Below are 15,926 nucleotides of genomic sequence, written 5' to 3'. Positions count from 1 at the left end.
AATGCCAATCATTCAGCATCTTTACCAAACCTATTTATAATATCACAGTTCGTAGATATCTAAGCTCAGCAGAGCTCAGCTGGGCCTCTGCTCTGGGATTACAAGGCTGGAACCAAGGTATCAGCAGGGCTGCATTCCTTTCTAGAAGATCTGAGGATGAATCTGATTCCAACAAATTCCTTCATGTTTTAGCTAGAATTCATTTGTTTTGAAATTGTAGAACTGAGGTTCTCATTTCCCTGCTGGCTGTCCCATTGGCCAGGTGTCATTCTCAGCTTTCTAGATACTGCCTGAATCCTTTAGCCTGTTGATCCCTTTCTTCATCTTCCTAGCCAGCAATGGAGCAGGGACTCTTTCTCATGCTTGGAATTCCTCTAACTTTCCCTTCTGCCTTTCTCTTCTGCTTTTAAGAGTTCATGTGATTAAACTGGGCTCTCAAATTAATCCAGACTAATCTTCCTATTTTAAGATTTGTTGGTTATTAACATTAATTCCATATCCACAATATTTTCATGGCAGTACCTCAATTTGTGTTTGATTGAATGACCAAGGGACAGGAACTATGGGGGCACATGTTTAGAATTCTGTCTTCCAAGTTGGTGTCATACCAGGAACTGAAGATCTGTCTTTGAATCAAGTAGCCAGGTTCTTGCTACCACCCATCTACCATGGCTCCTCTACTTCTTGGGCCTAAACTTGGCTTGATTTTTTTCTAAAATGTTTTTTTTAACAGCATTACTTGTTAAAAATATTTATATACCCACATTTTGCCCATTTTGCAGAGACATCATCAACCATTTCCTGGTCGCTTTAATAATTATTATTTGACTGGGTTGCCATCAATTTATTGATTCAGTCATTTATTCAACAAGTACTTATTGAACTCTTAATATATGCCAGGTACCTTCTTAGGAACTGGTAATACAGCAATGATACAAAATAGTATGCTCTCAAAGTATGTACATTTCTACATCTGGTTATATGATAGGGATAACAGACTTACACAAATGAGGGTATGGTGAAATTTCAGGAACTTATAAGTGACATGAACAAAAATGAAGGAGAAATGTGTCTATTTAATTTAGGGGGCTCAGGGATGGACTCTCTGAGGGATAACATTTAAGTAGAGACTTGAAGGAAGACAGGGAGCCAGTATATATCTGGAGAAGAGTGTTTTAGGCAAAAGATTCTGGAAAAGGCTTAAACTTGATGACGTAAAGAGTAGCAGAGAGGCAAAGTAGCTAGGGAGTGAACCAAGGGGTGAGAAAAAGAGGGAAAATCAGACAGGTCGGTGGTATCAGATCCTGTGGGGCCTTGAAGCCTGTGGAAAGAAGATTGTTTCTTACTTTCAGTGAGTTAGTAAGGTGTTGGAGAATATTTGGCAGAGGATTTCAATGATCTCACTTAAGGTTTTTCATTATTAGTCTAGCTGCTGAAGGCAGCAAGAAGTCCCATAAAGAGGCATTTGCTGTTGTTCAGGATAGAAAAGATTGAAGGATTCTACTCAAGTGGTAGCAGTGTAGGAGCTATGAACTGGCTGGTCTTAACATAATCTTAAAAAAAGAGACATCTATTGCTTGTTCTTATATACTAATATTCTGTCTGACACTCCTATAGCTGGTCATAGTCAGGCACTTCCTTTGAGTGTTCAAAGCAACATCTTTGAACAGGCAGAGGGGTGGTAAAGGAGCTTGACAGTAAAGAAACAATCTAGGTGGACTCTTTACAATGTCTAGTAGGTACCAGACATATTTGGAAGATGAAGAAGTTAATGCTTCTCAAATTTTTGTAGATAAAATACTCTTTTTGAAATCTAAAACTAGCTGAGCCACTACTTTTGGAAGCAGTCTACTTATAAGTGATTAAAAAATATTTTTCCATGCTTTCCAAGATTTAGATGCTTCTTATAGTAAATAACAACAAGAAGTCTGTAATTCCAATTCAAAGCAAATCCCAATGGAGGCTTAGTAGGGAGACAAAGCAATGTAGGTAGCTGGAAGTAGAAGGAGAATTTATATTACAGAAAATCTTATGAATGTACGTTGGAGTGAGGTCTTGGGCTAGGTACTGCCCCAGATGGTTAATCATTCTGGCATCGTGTCTCCTTATGCGATAGACATGGAAGGGAACTAGAAAAAGCAGGGCTATTTTACTACACTCCCTCACCTGTGTCTACATAATGACATATAATCATTTATTTTGTGGGAAAACATGAATTTAATTGAACAGATAATATATCAGATAATCAATATATATCAATCAATGATATATCAATAATATATCAGAAAAGACCCAACAGAATCTGAGAAAGAGAGATGATTTGGACTTCACAAACATCTAGAGTTCCATTTCTAAGCATCCCCTTTGTTCATTCTACTCCTAATCCAAAAGCTATCCCCATTACCACTTTTATGCCTTTGACCTTGTCTGACCCAACTCATTTCCAGCTGTGAAGGAGTTTGTAAGGTAAAATACCAAACTCTTTTTTGAAACACTCTTACCAGCAATTTCTTAGTTTTCTAAATCAAATTATCTCTCCTCTTTCCTTAAACAACAATCTTCCATGCCACCTTCAGCTCCTGACTGTATCCTTACTGCTTGCCTAATTCTTCATAGTTTCCTTACCATTTTCAATGGAATTTTAGGAACGTTTTTGCTTTTACTCAGGGGGCCTACACATTAGGCATAAACACTTCCGTCCATTTCTCTAATCTCTCACAGTCAATCCTTCAACCACCCTGCAATCTCTCGCTCAGATTCACTTTTGCACCAACCGAATAGCTAATAATTAATGGCTATTATATTGTGACTGTTATCTGTAACATGGAATCTTAATACTTGTATCACAAGAGCCAAAAGGCATGGAGAGAAATTTGTGGTAGAAAGTTTGTGGGGTGATTACCACAGGGCCTAACTCAATGAGATGTTGAACAAATCTTAGCTATATTTTGATAGCTAGTGTGTATGTATATATTATACCATCTTTTAAAAAATATAGATGTTTTAAATAATTTCTTTAAAAGCATACATCCTCCTAAGAAGAAAATTTAAAGTACTGCCATTCTACAATATTATTTGATATGAGAGGGAAATTCAGTGTTTGAAATGTACGCTAAAAAGTAATGATTCCAGGTTTAAAAAGAATTAATGCTCCTAGGAAGCTTAATGTTATAAATGTTATAAAATAGACTTTTGCTAGTCAATTTCAGGTTTTTTTAAATTTCTATACTTGCATTATTATCTCAACTCTTTAACTTTATATCTGGACTAAGTTTAGACACAAAAAATAAAAATGAAGCGGTAGATTATGTTGCTTGCTGTTTCTAATTTAACACCAGAACTTTAATAGTATGCAATCTTCAGGGGTTGATAGTCTGGTAAAAAGAACTTGAAGCAATAGTTTCATAGAACTTTAACTAAGATAAAGTATTAATTGTCTATGCCAAAGAGGGTGAGCAATGATAGAAATTATAAAGAGCCTAGGACTTCCCTGAGACCCAGCTTGGTGCTACCACTGTTATGAGAAAATGAAAAATAAATGAACAATAGTTTCCAACTCTAAAACATATTATATGCAGTACATACTTTAACCTAGTTTACAATTTATATTTATTATGCCCACTGAACCCACAAAAGCAGTGTTTAATTTTACAGTTTAAAGTCACACATAGGGAAGTGCTTTACAAAATAGGATATTGTTCCTCAATGAAAATATTACAGTATAGGCCCCAAACGGCTCAGTTCAAGTCTTTTACCTGAATAACAGAGCTGTTGTGGAATGCAGGCTACAAGACACAGTAATGCTTTAAATAGTTGATTAAGATTTGAAGGTTGCCAAAGCTGAGAGACATTTTAAACAAGACCCGTCTTAGTTTTCCAAGATTTTTGGTTTTTCAACTGCATTATATACCATTGCTTCTGGAAAATTGAGGGTAATAAGCAGCTTACATTTTACATCTTATATACAGTATGTAAATCTTCAATGATTTTCTCTACCATCAAAGCAAGTTTCAAGGTTTAAAAATCTCAGTTATACCTACTTAGGTTTATTACTTGACTTTACTCACAGACTCTAATATAGAAACCAAATATTTATGCCATTGCTTCTATCAAATGCAACATATTTCTTCAGTCTATTTAGTTATCTGCAAAGTCTATTTACAAAACATATGTATGATTTCCTCTGACTAATAGGTCATACAAATACGTAAGTAGTGTTTTTCAACTCCTAATTTTAGCAAGATGAAACATCAATGTTTACTTTGTACCTGAGTGTATAATGCAAAAATACCATCCAGAGATTATATATTTCTTAATCAAAAGTCTAGCTTTGCAAAGTCACATACAGTATGGTCTTCCATTGTAAATATACTCTCAGTATAGGTAGACGTGTTTCTAATATATTGTGAGTTGTTAAAGAAAAGGCTGAGATATAGTCACCGAGTGTTTACTAATAATATAAACTATTGCAAAGCTTGAAAAAAAAATCAGGCCAAATATACACGACAGTTTGAATGGAATGCTGAGGACTTAGTGAATGCTGAAATATGACTCATCTAAAAGTCTGCTACTCTGGCCTGATGCTCCTCAAGTTTTAATGACCCCTTAAATGTCCTCAGATGCACATGCAGTTTATGTCACTGACCACTGTTGGTCAAAACAATCATTGAATGTGCTTATTTTTCAAATTTTGAGTATCAAGTTGTGCCCTACCGTGACACAAAGCTTAGAGGTCTTTCTTGCAAACTGTAAAATCATGCAGAAAAATAGTAACTCAGAAATACCACATTTGACAGTTGGTCACGAAAGATGTTAGCACCTCAATAAAAATTAGAATTGTTCATTGGATGTGCCAAAGGAAAGTGGAAAAAAAATTAAAAAGACTGCCCTGTTTTTTGTTTCTTTGTTTTTTTCCTACAAATCACAGTTTTCCTCACAGTGTTAGACTTTTAGGTCACTCTGATGTAGCAGTACCTTATAGGATGAGGGGCCACTGCTCGTTTTTTTCCATTTGACCTTTACAGTCCACATGGTCCAGTTAGTTGAAGCCACAAAATAAAGACCAGAGACAGCAAAATTATTGCTAAAGTGCAACTATATTAGTAGAATGCAATTAACTGGGCTAACTAATGTGTATGTTAATGTCTTATTTTTTTTCAAAACCAACATCATCTAACAACATATTCTTTTAGTTTTCCCATAAAACCTGCATTGAGAATGATACCATGGCCCCAGGCAGGCATTTACCAGATTGAATGTTTTGCTGATCTGAACACCGCCTGTATCCCAATTTTTTGGCTAATGCATGGTTTTGTATTTCAATATGTTCTCATACATTAAATAAATGAAACACAATTATACATTATAGAGTTTATATGCATCATGATAATATAATTTGAGAAATTATCTCGATAGATTATGCTAACAAAGGATTCTTAGCAAGATTTTTTTCAATGTACTGGCCAGTTAAGTTGATTTATCTGTTTGATAATCTAAAACTATAGATTGTTGAGAAATGAGAAAAATAATAGGGAAAACACACAAGTTCCTTTCCTGTGTGTCTAAATGATACATTGTCTTGAATTTGGTTCTATTAAAGCTTTTGATGACCATTTCTGTACACATGGCTATTTCATTTCTTTAATAGTTTTGAAATGTTAGCAAATATAAGGTATTTGTAGAGCATCATTTCATTATAAAGAGATTAATAATATTCACCAATCATGCCAATGAGATTATATACTCTGCCACAGACTACTAGAAAAATTTGATTATTATTAAACTCAATGTTATTTTACAGTGTGAACTCTAACTAACAGCACAAGTTCTAGACTTTGAATCTGGCTGCTGTCCTCACCTGAACCATTACAATGACCTTGTTAACAAGGAAGGAATCAATGGGGAAATATCACAACCAGAGATTGGCTATGTGTCCAAGGGTGCTTTGTCTTATTGCCAGGATCAGACTGTGAAATCACGGAGGCAAGCTGATGTCATCAGAGGTGACTCTGCCTATTTCAAGTCCTATAATCACCCCAGGGGATTCAACAGTAGTAGGAAAACATCACATTCTCTTAATGGACACCCCATATTTGTAGAAACAGTTATGACTATTAGCATTTGTTATACAAACCCAATCTATTTGTGCTCATCTGTAGAATCCTACAGACACTAGAGACTAAATGATATTAATTTTAGGAGGTGTTTCTAAAGGAGAAAAAGACAACATTTGGTTTTATTATCATTTGTATCCCTCAGTATCTAATACATCAATATCGACTTGTCCAAGTTTCTCGATGAAGTGAAAGGTTCTGATTATTGGCTGTGTCTTAGCGTCTGTAGGAAGCTTCTAGGCTATTTGTGTACCCAAATTTAAAACTTGCACCTTGTTTCATTGAAAAAGTGTTTTTCTTATTTGTGACTTGGAAAAATTAGTGTTAATGTGATGTAAAAGACCTATTATCATAGGTACAAGTAATGAACACTATTAGTCGTGACAGATTAAAATTTCCTTGGAAAGAAAAATGATAGTATCAGAATAAGAATACATGAGGAATATATACATACACACCTGCTTCACACAGAAAGCTTTCTGTAAAAAAATACAAAAGCAACCAGTGCTGTATATTATGTAAACTCACAAAGTGTAAAAGTGTACTTTATACATAAACATGAAGCATAAATTAAAAAGTAGGACAACAGCAAAACATTTTAAATATAGAAAAATTTGAACATATTTTTGTTAAATAAGAATAAATAATTTTATCACACAAATTCACATACCAGTTGCAAAAATAATAAATTACTTTTTTTCAGTGCTGCAACTTTTTTTTTGTTTGTGATTTATCCCCTAATTCCTAGTTTAGTGGGATAAAACTGTTTCCACAGGAAGGCAAAGGAAGATAAATTTATTGAATAAATTATAACAATGCCCTTATATTTCTAAACAGCAAGGCAGGGCTTAATTTAAATTTTTCTGATCTAGAAGAAATAAATGTCATTTTTTTCTGGCTCCCTTTGTACTTAATAAAACTTATTATGGAGTGCTTAGTTATGTAAGTGAGATTAGATTCTTACAAACCTGAGCGTTTTCAGATGAATTCTTTTTTTTTTTTTAAAGAAGGAGCCCCTAGCATCCTGAATTCTAGACATTTTAAAAAATTCAAGATGCAACAATGGAAAGGGGAAGGACAGTATGAAGTCAAAGTGGACTGACTTAGATTGAGTTGTATAGAATTTTCCCTTTGTTCATAATTCTTGGTATCTATTGAACACTCCATTTCTCTGAATTCCAGCTTCCAGTCCATATCATCTTCTCTAGGAATTTAGACATACATTCCTCAGTCAATCTAGTGAGACTCATAAGAAAAAGGTGGAGAAAACTACTTAAAAGCATGGAATAGTGGTTTATTTGCTCTGAGCTCTCTGGGATTGTTTCCATGACAAGTGTAAACGATCACTATTTGAGGGAAACATGAATCATTGATAAACCACATTAAAAATGTATGAGTATAGTAAGAGAAGCAGAGTAGGAGACAACTACATTTATGCCTCAAGTATTTTTTAATGTTGTTGGGAATATAACCACAAAAAATAAAAATAAATTTTGTCACATTTGAGTTACTTGATTAAAATTATTTCCAAAATGGAAAAAAGTAACATTAGCCTCTCTCCTAATTCTCTTTGCACAGACAAATGACACTGGGATTATTATCTTTTTTTCCCACCTATTTGACTAGGATTGCTTTCTGCCCTTGGCATTGGGTGATCTGCATCAAATATAGGTTATCAGCCTTGTACAGGCCTCATTTCTCAAACTGATAACTTATTAAGAAAAAAAAATTCTACATTGAAAGCAAAGTCAGTCTATGAAAATTCAAAGGATGATTATTGGTTTTGTAAAACAATTATTTGTTTTAAAAGCAATTTCTTAAGAAAATACTGAAAACAGCGAGACATCTATTTTCCTGGCCCACTGAAATGATGTGACATAGTGATCAGTTACATAATTCTTTTATGTTAAAAATATCTTATAATAAAAATAAACTCTCATGAGCTTGTAGAACTCAAACAATGGCTCCCTAAGATCTTCACATGCAAATCTTTAACAATAGACACATTTGGCATGATTACTATGAATTTTTATAAAGAAAAATTGGCTTTGCAGTGTTTCACAACAAAAGAAATCCCAATGAAATGAAACAACTTAGATTTTCTAAGTTGTGAGGTTGGTGATGGGGGGGTGTACATTTTATCATCTAAAAAGATATCTTTAGGTGTGTGCTTATAAAATAATTTCCATGTCTAACTATTCAAACTCACAACCTACCTAAACAGGCTATGGAAACAAAAACAACAACTTTCTGAGAATCATCACATTTCATCACTCAGACACTTACGGGTACAACCAAGTGCTTTCCAGTTGGGAAAAATATTTAGTACAATAGGAATTTACTTAGATTTTTTAAATTAAGAAATTATTGCCTATGGTGTGGAAACAGTCTTATTAATATTAACCACTTTTTGGCATTAACCACATTAACAATGATAACCACTTCTCAATGTGGCTAACTACCAAGTGATCTTTAATGTTTCTAATAAACTAAGTCAAGAAATACAAAACATTGCAGGTCTTACTGAACCCTTGAACAAAACAAATAAGCAAACACAAATGCATTTTAAAGGCTTGCTGGTAAGAGGTGTACCAGTGTTGAAGGTGTTGGACATGATAGAAAACTTGCTGTGTGTTTTGTATGTATATCATACATTGTGAGATACCAGATGAAAGCTCTGGAGAGAGAAAGTAATTGTGAAAATACAAATTGAGAACACAGTGAAATACGATTTTTTTCCTTTTAAATTTCCAACACAAGGAAACTAGTTTTTAGACTCTTAAGTACTGATCACACACAGACGCAAACCCTACTTCTACATCTGAAATTATGCATTAATTTGGCTAGCTACCTGAAAAAAATACAGGCGGTCAAAGGTTTAAGTAAATGAACCCGTGCATGTATTTAAGTGACTAGATACACTGAGATCTATTTACTTTTCAAAATTTCTCAGAAGATACTTGCTGTCAAAATGGTTTTTTGACTGAAATTTTATCTCCTGTAGTCAGAAAATATACTAAATCTTATTAAAACAGCAGCAAGTTCTTAATTTCCAGTAAAACATCCACAGCTCTTTCTGGAAACGGAAGGAAGTTGAAATAGCTGCAGACCTACTTTGGTCAAACACTTTTTTTATAGAAATATATATGGATATTTTAATAGAACCAGGGGATATAAAGTGACATACCAAGGGAGAATGTATTTACAAACAGTAAAAAGAAGCTACTGTGTATTATGGGTGAAAATGATTATGATGCCATTAAAGACATTCTGTAAGAGGTAGGTGACAAGGGGGAGAGAGTTCTGCCATCTTCAAATGTCCCCTGATTTGACATTCATCAGTGTTTCTTGTAAGCCCAGGGGGTGTTCAGTAACTCCCAAGTTTTTCTATATTGCAAGGTCACCACTGTCACGTGAAGCAGTGCACATCCTCTTTTGGTCACAGAGAGCAGATTCTGCCCATAATTGGACTCCTGTTGACAATGTCACTGAAGCATGACTTTCTGTGCGTTAGGTAGACTTCCTGTTCACCATGACTGCATTGGTGCTGAATCCTCCAGTTATCTTTGTGCATAAGATCATAACCACAGGCTAACATTTCTTCAACAAGCATTGCTTAAATGCAGAAGGCCTTTGGGAGAGAGGACATCCTTTCGCTAACTTCCGGTTTCCATCCTGGCACTGCACCGTCCTGGTGTGCCAACCTGTGTCACAGGTCCTAGAGCAGGCGAGCCATGGGCCCGTGACCCACTGCGGCTGTGGCTGCGAAGTGTGTGATCCCACTTTATTGCTGCCATGACTAGTGACAGAGTTTACTTTTGGAGTGGACTTCTTGGGAACAAAAAAGCTATAACGGACATCTAATGGTTTAGTGGGGTCTGTTGCAAGAATCTGCACTATTAGAATTTCCTTCGTGGCAGAGTAGCCCATGCCATGCAGGAAGTCATCCCTGTGGCTCCAACCGCTGTAGTTCATGACTGTTCCATTGATGTCAATGATAGTCTCTGAAGTGGAGATCATGTACTTTCCATTGATAAGGTACTCACCGTTTTTCTTTTTCAGGGCTAAATAGGCAGTGAATCTAGTCTGGTCTTTGGCTTTGAACTGTCGAACTTTTATGTGGGTTGCCCCTTCAGGAATCCTCACCACGTCAGTGTAACCCTTACTGGAAGTAGGAATGTTCACAGGAAGTGGGGAGAGGTGGTTTAAAAAAAAGGAGAAAAAATAAGTAAACACTTAACAAATAAATAAACAGAAGTTCTCTAAAAAGTCTTCTCTTAACACAAAGTTTTAATGTATTTAAGAGATTAGTTTAAAATTGGGTTTAAAAATTATTTTTTATTACAGAATTGCAATTAGACGACAGTATTGTATACACTTTAATTGAGGTGTTCAAAATTAGGATGATGCTAGCAACCTGCCTTCATTTAAAACATTTATGCTAACTTTCAAGATTTATACAACCATTTTCATCCTTAACAGATCCTATCATCTTTACAAATCTACTTTACATTATTTCTGGCACAAAATGGGATATATTTAAACACAAACTGACAAAAATATGCCTTCACTTAATCTCACATAATTCTTTAATGTTTCTCAGATTGCTTCCACGTTAGAATCACGTGGGGATCTTTTAAATCTTTCAGAGCCTACCCACACCTCAGACCAATTAAATCCCCATCTTCCAGGGTCGGGCACAGTCAAGAGCACTTTTGAAACTTCTCACATTGTTCCAATGTGCAGACTAACTTGGGAACACAGAATTAATTAGTTTTTGGACTAGAGGTGAGTAGAGTCTCTGCATTCCTTTCTACTAAAATTCTGGATTTTGTGGGACAGGCCACTAAATGAAGCATGCAATTGTGAAATTGGGTAATGATATTACTAATAGCATCATAAAAGGGGAATTTTTTTAAATGACTTAGAAAATTTTTCTGAATTCTTAGTGCCCATAAGATACGATAGATTGAGAAAGGCTTTATGGTGAGTGACATGTAAGTCTTCAAAGAGCCATCATCTGGACAAAAAAATGGGGAAAGACATAAATATCTTTAATACCCATAAACCTGTGAGGAATGCTAGGATGGAAATGCTAATTAAGCACCAAGAGTGAAATGAGGAATCAATTTTGTCCACATTTTTGCCTTTTTAAGTAATTTCATAATAGGGTCCTTTCATTTTCCTAGTTATTTAAACAGGAATACTATTGGCTTGGGCAGTTTGACTGACGTGTGGAGCTGAACTGTCTCATTTCCAGTTCTCATTCACATGCTAAAAATCCAAGTGTGTTTCCCTTACTCCAGAGTTTCCTCTGAACTGGAAAGGAAGCTTATCGCCAAGGAAGCCCCGTCTGCAGGGCAATCTGTTCTACAGTGACAGCCAGACAGGTGACAAAGCTTCCTACAGTGTTGAAGAGAGATGATGCAATGCTCAGGGTGTTCCTTATTCTGTCTAACTCGATTGATTATTTTTATTTTTGTAGTACATTACAGATCAGATTTTGTTACAGATGTGTTTTGTAGTACCTAATATTAATAAATAATCCATGAAACTATAGTGGCTTCAAAGAAAGTCAAAAGGGATGTTGGAGAATTCCTTGAGGCCAGGAGTTTAAGAGCAGCCTGTGAAATACAGGGGAGACCTTGTCTCTATAAAAAGGAAAAAAGTTAGCCAGGGATGGTGGCGCATTGCACCACTGCACCATTGCACCACTGCACCATTGCACCACTGCACTCCAGCCCGAGTAACAGAATGAGATCCTGTCTAAACAGAAGGTAGTTAGAGATAAATATATCATCTTACACAAAATGAGTGTGAAACGGGGATATATGACAGTATTTGAACAAGTTCACTTTAGAGCTGATTAGTGGCAGTGTTAGGCTTAAAAGCCAGGCTTGGCTTGATGCTGTGGCTCACACCTGTAATCCCAGCACTTTGGGAGGCCGAGGCAGGGGGATCACCTGAGGACAGGAGTTCCTGAGCAGCCTGGCAAACATGGTGAAACCCCGTTTCTACTAAAAATACAACAAGTAGCTGGGCATAGTGGCCCATGCCTCTAATCCCAGCTATTCTGGAGGCTGAGGCAGGAGAATCGCTTGAACCTGGGAGGCAGAGGTTGTAGTGAGCCAAGATTGTGCCATTGCACTCCAGCCTGGGCAACAGAGTGAGACTCTGTCTTAAAGAAAAAAAAAAAAAAAAAGGCCAGGCTCTTGACTCCCAATTAGTGCTCTTTTTCCCTATGTCCCCAGGCATAAAATCCTGACCCCTGCCAGCCATATGTTATAGCAGTTAAATGAAATTAAATTCTGGTTATGTCCACAGTTTAAATGATGCCCAGTAAGGAGTAAGTAAAATAAAGAATAAAGGGTAAGAAAAGCTTTTTTGGGCGTTTACCCTCGTTCCTTAGAGCTTGTCTCATCTTGATGAGAATTAGCACGATGGTCAGTATTGCTGCAGGTCTTCAAACTGAGTTTCACAAGCACTGGTAAACCTGAGTATTAGTGCCCTGATTTTTTAGTGCCTTAGTAAAAGATGATTCTCTTGATATTCCTGATTCCTTTTCTTTACATCCTGCTTGGTACCATTTAAACTCCAGACACTAACCAGCTTTCCTGACTACCGTACGTGAATGCAATTTTCATACAACTCTTACAAAGTATGGCTGGCAGGGCAAAGGAATCTTGTTTTGTTCAGAGCTATCTGCACAGTACCAAGGGCAATGTCTGTCATGAAGAAATATATTCATTTATATTCAAGCATACTCTCAGGGAAGGGATGTTTTAGTCCGCTCCCAGCAAACAAAATATGTGGTGATATCAATTCATAAGAGCTGTGAAGAAACAGAGTGAGGTAAGAAGTTGCACAGTAGCGGTGGGAGTGAAGGAGATGTCCTCTTGTTCATTTACGATAGCCACCATCTGGGGAGGTGACATTTGTCAGAGACCTAAAAAGATTCTGGAAGGTGTACTGCTCATTAATAGCAGAAAGCATTCCAGGCAGAGGAAACAGCATTCTCATACCTGGTGTCATGTTTTTGAAGTGCCAGAAAGTGCATTCTGGTCAGAGCAGAGCACGAGAAAGGGACAGTGTAGAAAAGACATAGAGGAGGGAAGGGGCCAGATCTTTTAGCACCTTAGAGATTACAAACAGTCTTGGGTATTGACTCTAAGTAAGATGGAAGCCATTGGAGGCTGTTGATCAAAGGAATGCAATGATCTGGTTTAGGTAATAGCTATGGCTTCCCTTGCTTGGTAAGACAAGATTGAGGAGCAAAGGATCCAGAAGTCAGTGAGAAGACTGCAGTGTTAGTCCAGGCAAGATGTGATGAACACTTGGATTGCGGTGGGAGTGGTCACGGTGGTGAGGGGATTCTGAAGATGTGGTGGAAACAGAACTGACAGGATCTGCTGATGGATGGATGTGGGGTGTGAGAGAAAATGAGACGTGAACCGTGACTCCAAAGTTTTGGCCTCAATAGCAGAAAGGCTGAGCTGCCATTTACTGAGATGAGGAAAACTGAGGGAGGAGCCAGTTAAGATTAGGGTCATATTGTGAATGGGCTTAAACTTGATGGAATATTTTAATATGTATTACCTCATTTCACCTTCACAACAGTTTTATTAACTGTATGATAATAATTACTACTATTTCCACTGTACTTTTGAGAAATCTCATGGTAAAGAAATTAGGTGACAATTCAAAGATCACATGTCTAAGGAATCATTGAGCCAAAGCTTGATTACAAATATTCCCGTATGAGATCAATGTTCTTTTTTATAAATCATACAAATTACTATGGCCTCTCTAAGTAATTAATTTGAACTACTCAAACATGTCATTTGTACCATAGTAGAATCTTGGTCAAACCAATTTTCAAGTGGTTACATTGCATACCACTTGTTGCTATAATGAATTTCTTCATCTTTTCATGTGAAAAATGTGCAGATATTAGTTTTCAACACAAAAATACTTAAAATGCTAAATTTAGCAATTTGAAAAGTGGTTTATAACTTTATATAGAAGAGAATATGTACCATAAAGTGTATAAGGTATTACTTTTTAAAAGTAATTTTGTTTCTAATTTGATTCCTGAATTCTCTCCCTCCTTTCCTTTCCTTCCTTCCTTCCTTCCTTCCTTCCTTCCTTCCTTCCTTCCTTCCTTCCTTCCTTCCTTCCTTCCTTTCTTTGTCTTTCTTTCTTTCTTTCTTTCTTTCTTTCTTTCTTTCTTTCTTTCTTTCTTTCTTTCTCTCTTTCTCTCTTTCTCTCTTTCTCTCTTTCTTCTTTTTTTTTTTCAAAGTGATCTGTGTATTCTAGGATTTCAGTTATGGTGTCTGCTCTTCTCTGGCATTCATCAGCCATGGAGAATTGGCTAACTCCTATATTTTCAGAGTCCATCTCATTTTTAAAACAGAAGGTTGGACTGATCATCTCCAAGGTGTTTTATACCTTTGAAACATATAAAAATGCAGGATATAATTGGGCATGCGGGGTTTTTGACATAGATGGTCTAACACAATTAGGTGAATAATTATTTCATTAGCAAATAGAATTAGTAATGCATATTTTAACTCAGAATAAATTTTTCAGCCATATATTTTCAAATCACATCAGAGAAAATTTATAGTTTTTTACATTAACATGTTTAATTATTTTAATAAATCCTATTGTTAATTTGGTTTGCATATTACTCTCAAGTTACAGACAACACAGGACGTACATCAATACAGATACATTTGACTAATAACACTCAGCCTAAGAGTGGTTTGGGAAGAAAAGCAAGCCTGAATTTCACCAGACTCTAGTCAACTCAGTCATCCTACCTGATAGCATATTTTATGCCAGAAATTGGTACTTATAAACTTGAATATTTAAAGCAAAAATCTAGGATCACAAGAGGAAGCAGGAGACAGACACTGCTGTATATATTTCTTTACAGAGTAGATATAAACCAGGATACTTCACTAGGATTGTTGCCCACACCACTGCAATGAACTTACATTTTGCAAGGAGAAATATTTTCTTAAGGAAAACACAGTGTAAGGAGAATTTGTTTTTAAAAATATAGTTAAGATCGAAACCAACCAACCTTCCCTAAATTATGTTTTAGGAATAACAATAGATCTGCAAGATATCACTAAAGCGGAATGTCCCCCACTTTTTCTTTTCAGTTTTCTGACTCTACAAGCTATTGATTCCCATGGCTACTGCAGTTTATCTGCTTCCAGAGGCGCCATGAGTTTTCCCTGAGCAATCAGAGTTTTATTCATCTCCTGTCTCTTCCTTCTCATATTTAAAATGTGTTTCTAGAGCCACGTTAGACCTCCTTGTACAGATAGCTTATGATGTAATATGAATCCTCCTGTATCAATTTTTCAAGAGTCTAAAGCTTTGTTCAATTTACATAAAGACAAAGGTTCTATCATATTACCTTTTCTTATTAAAGGTTCCAACAATCTTTGTACAGCTGGAATTGTCTCCTCCACATACTCCGCACTTGTCATACTGCAGCTTTGAGCCAATGATGCCGTCACAGCCAGTTCTCACACACTTCCCCCGGACGCAGACGGAATTACTGTATGGCCTACATTCAGTGCCATCGGTCACCTGAATCATGGCAAAAGCATTAGCAGTGGGAAATGTGTGCATCAGTATTTGCTCCTTTGGTCAACTAGTAAGTTCTCATTTGTGATTTTTTGAGTTTGATTGGTATAGACAGTCCATTGAAAAAAAGCCAAAAAACATAGTTTCCAGAAGTATCTAACTGAAAAATCCTTGGCATATTGCCAGAAAGCAGATTTTGGATAAGCCTAG

The 15,926-nt window shown here is 36.1% G+C and overlaps 1 protein-coding gene across 1 annotated transcript in view; it reads right to left on the bottom strand.

Moving 5' to 3' along the window:
• Nucleotides 1–839: 839 nt before the first annotated feature.
• The window catches only part of ADAMTS5 (ADAM metallopeptidase with thrombospondin type 1 motif 5), a 52,540-nt gene continuing 37,453 nt past the window's right edge, over nucleotides 840–15,926 (bottom strand). The window contains exons 8-9 of the mRNA XM_055279384.2: nucleotides 15,544–15,719; nucleotides 840–10,278 (exon numbers count right to left, since the gene is read on the bottom strand). Coding sequence (XP_055135359.2) covers nucleotides 9,705–10,278; nucleotides 15,544–15,719 — 750 coding nt within the window. The 3' untranslated portion in view covers nucleotides 840–9,704. The remainder of the gene's footprint in view (nucleotides 10,279–15,543; nucleotides 15,720–15,926) is intronic.

The sequence above is a fragment of the Symphalangus syndactylus genome, chromosome 5 (genome assembly GCF_028878055.3).
Source record: "Symphalangus syndactylus isolate Jambi chromosome 5, NHGRI_mSymSyn1-v2.1_pri, whole genome shotgun sequence".
Classification (NCBI taxonomy): Eukaryota; Metazoa; Chordata; class Mammalia; order Primates; family Hylobatidae; genus Symphalangus; species Symphalangus syndactylus.
This window is presented reverse-complemented; position numbering and strand designations above follow the sequence as displayed.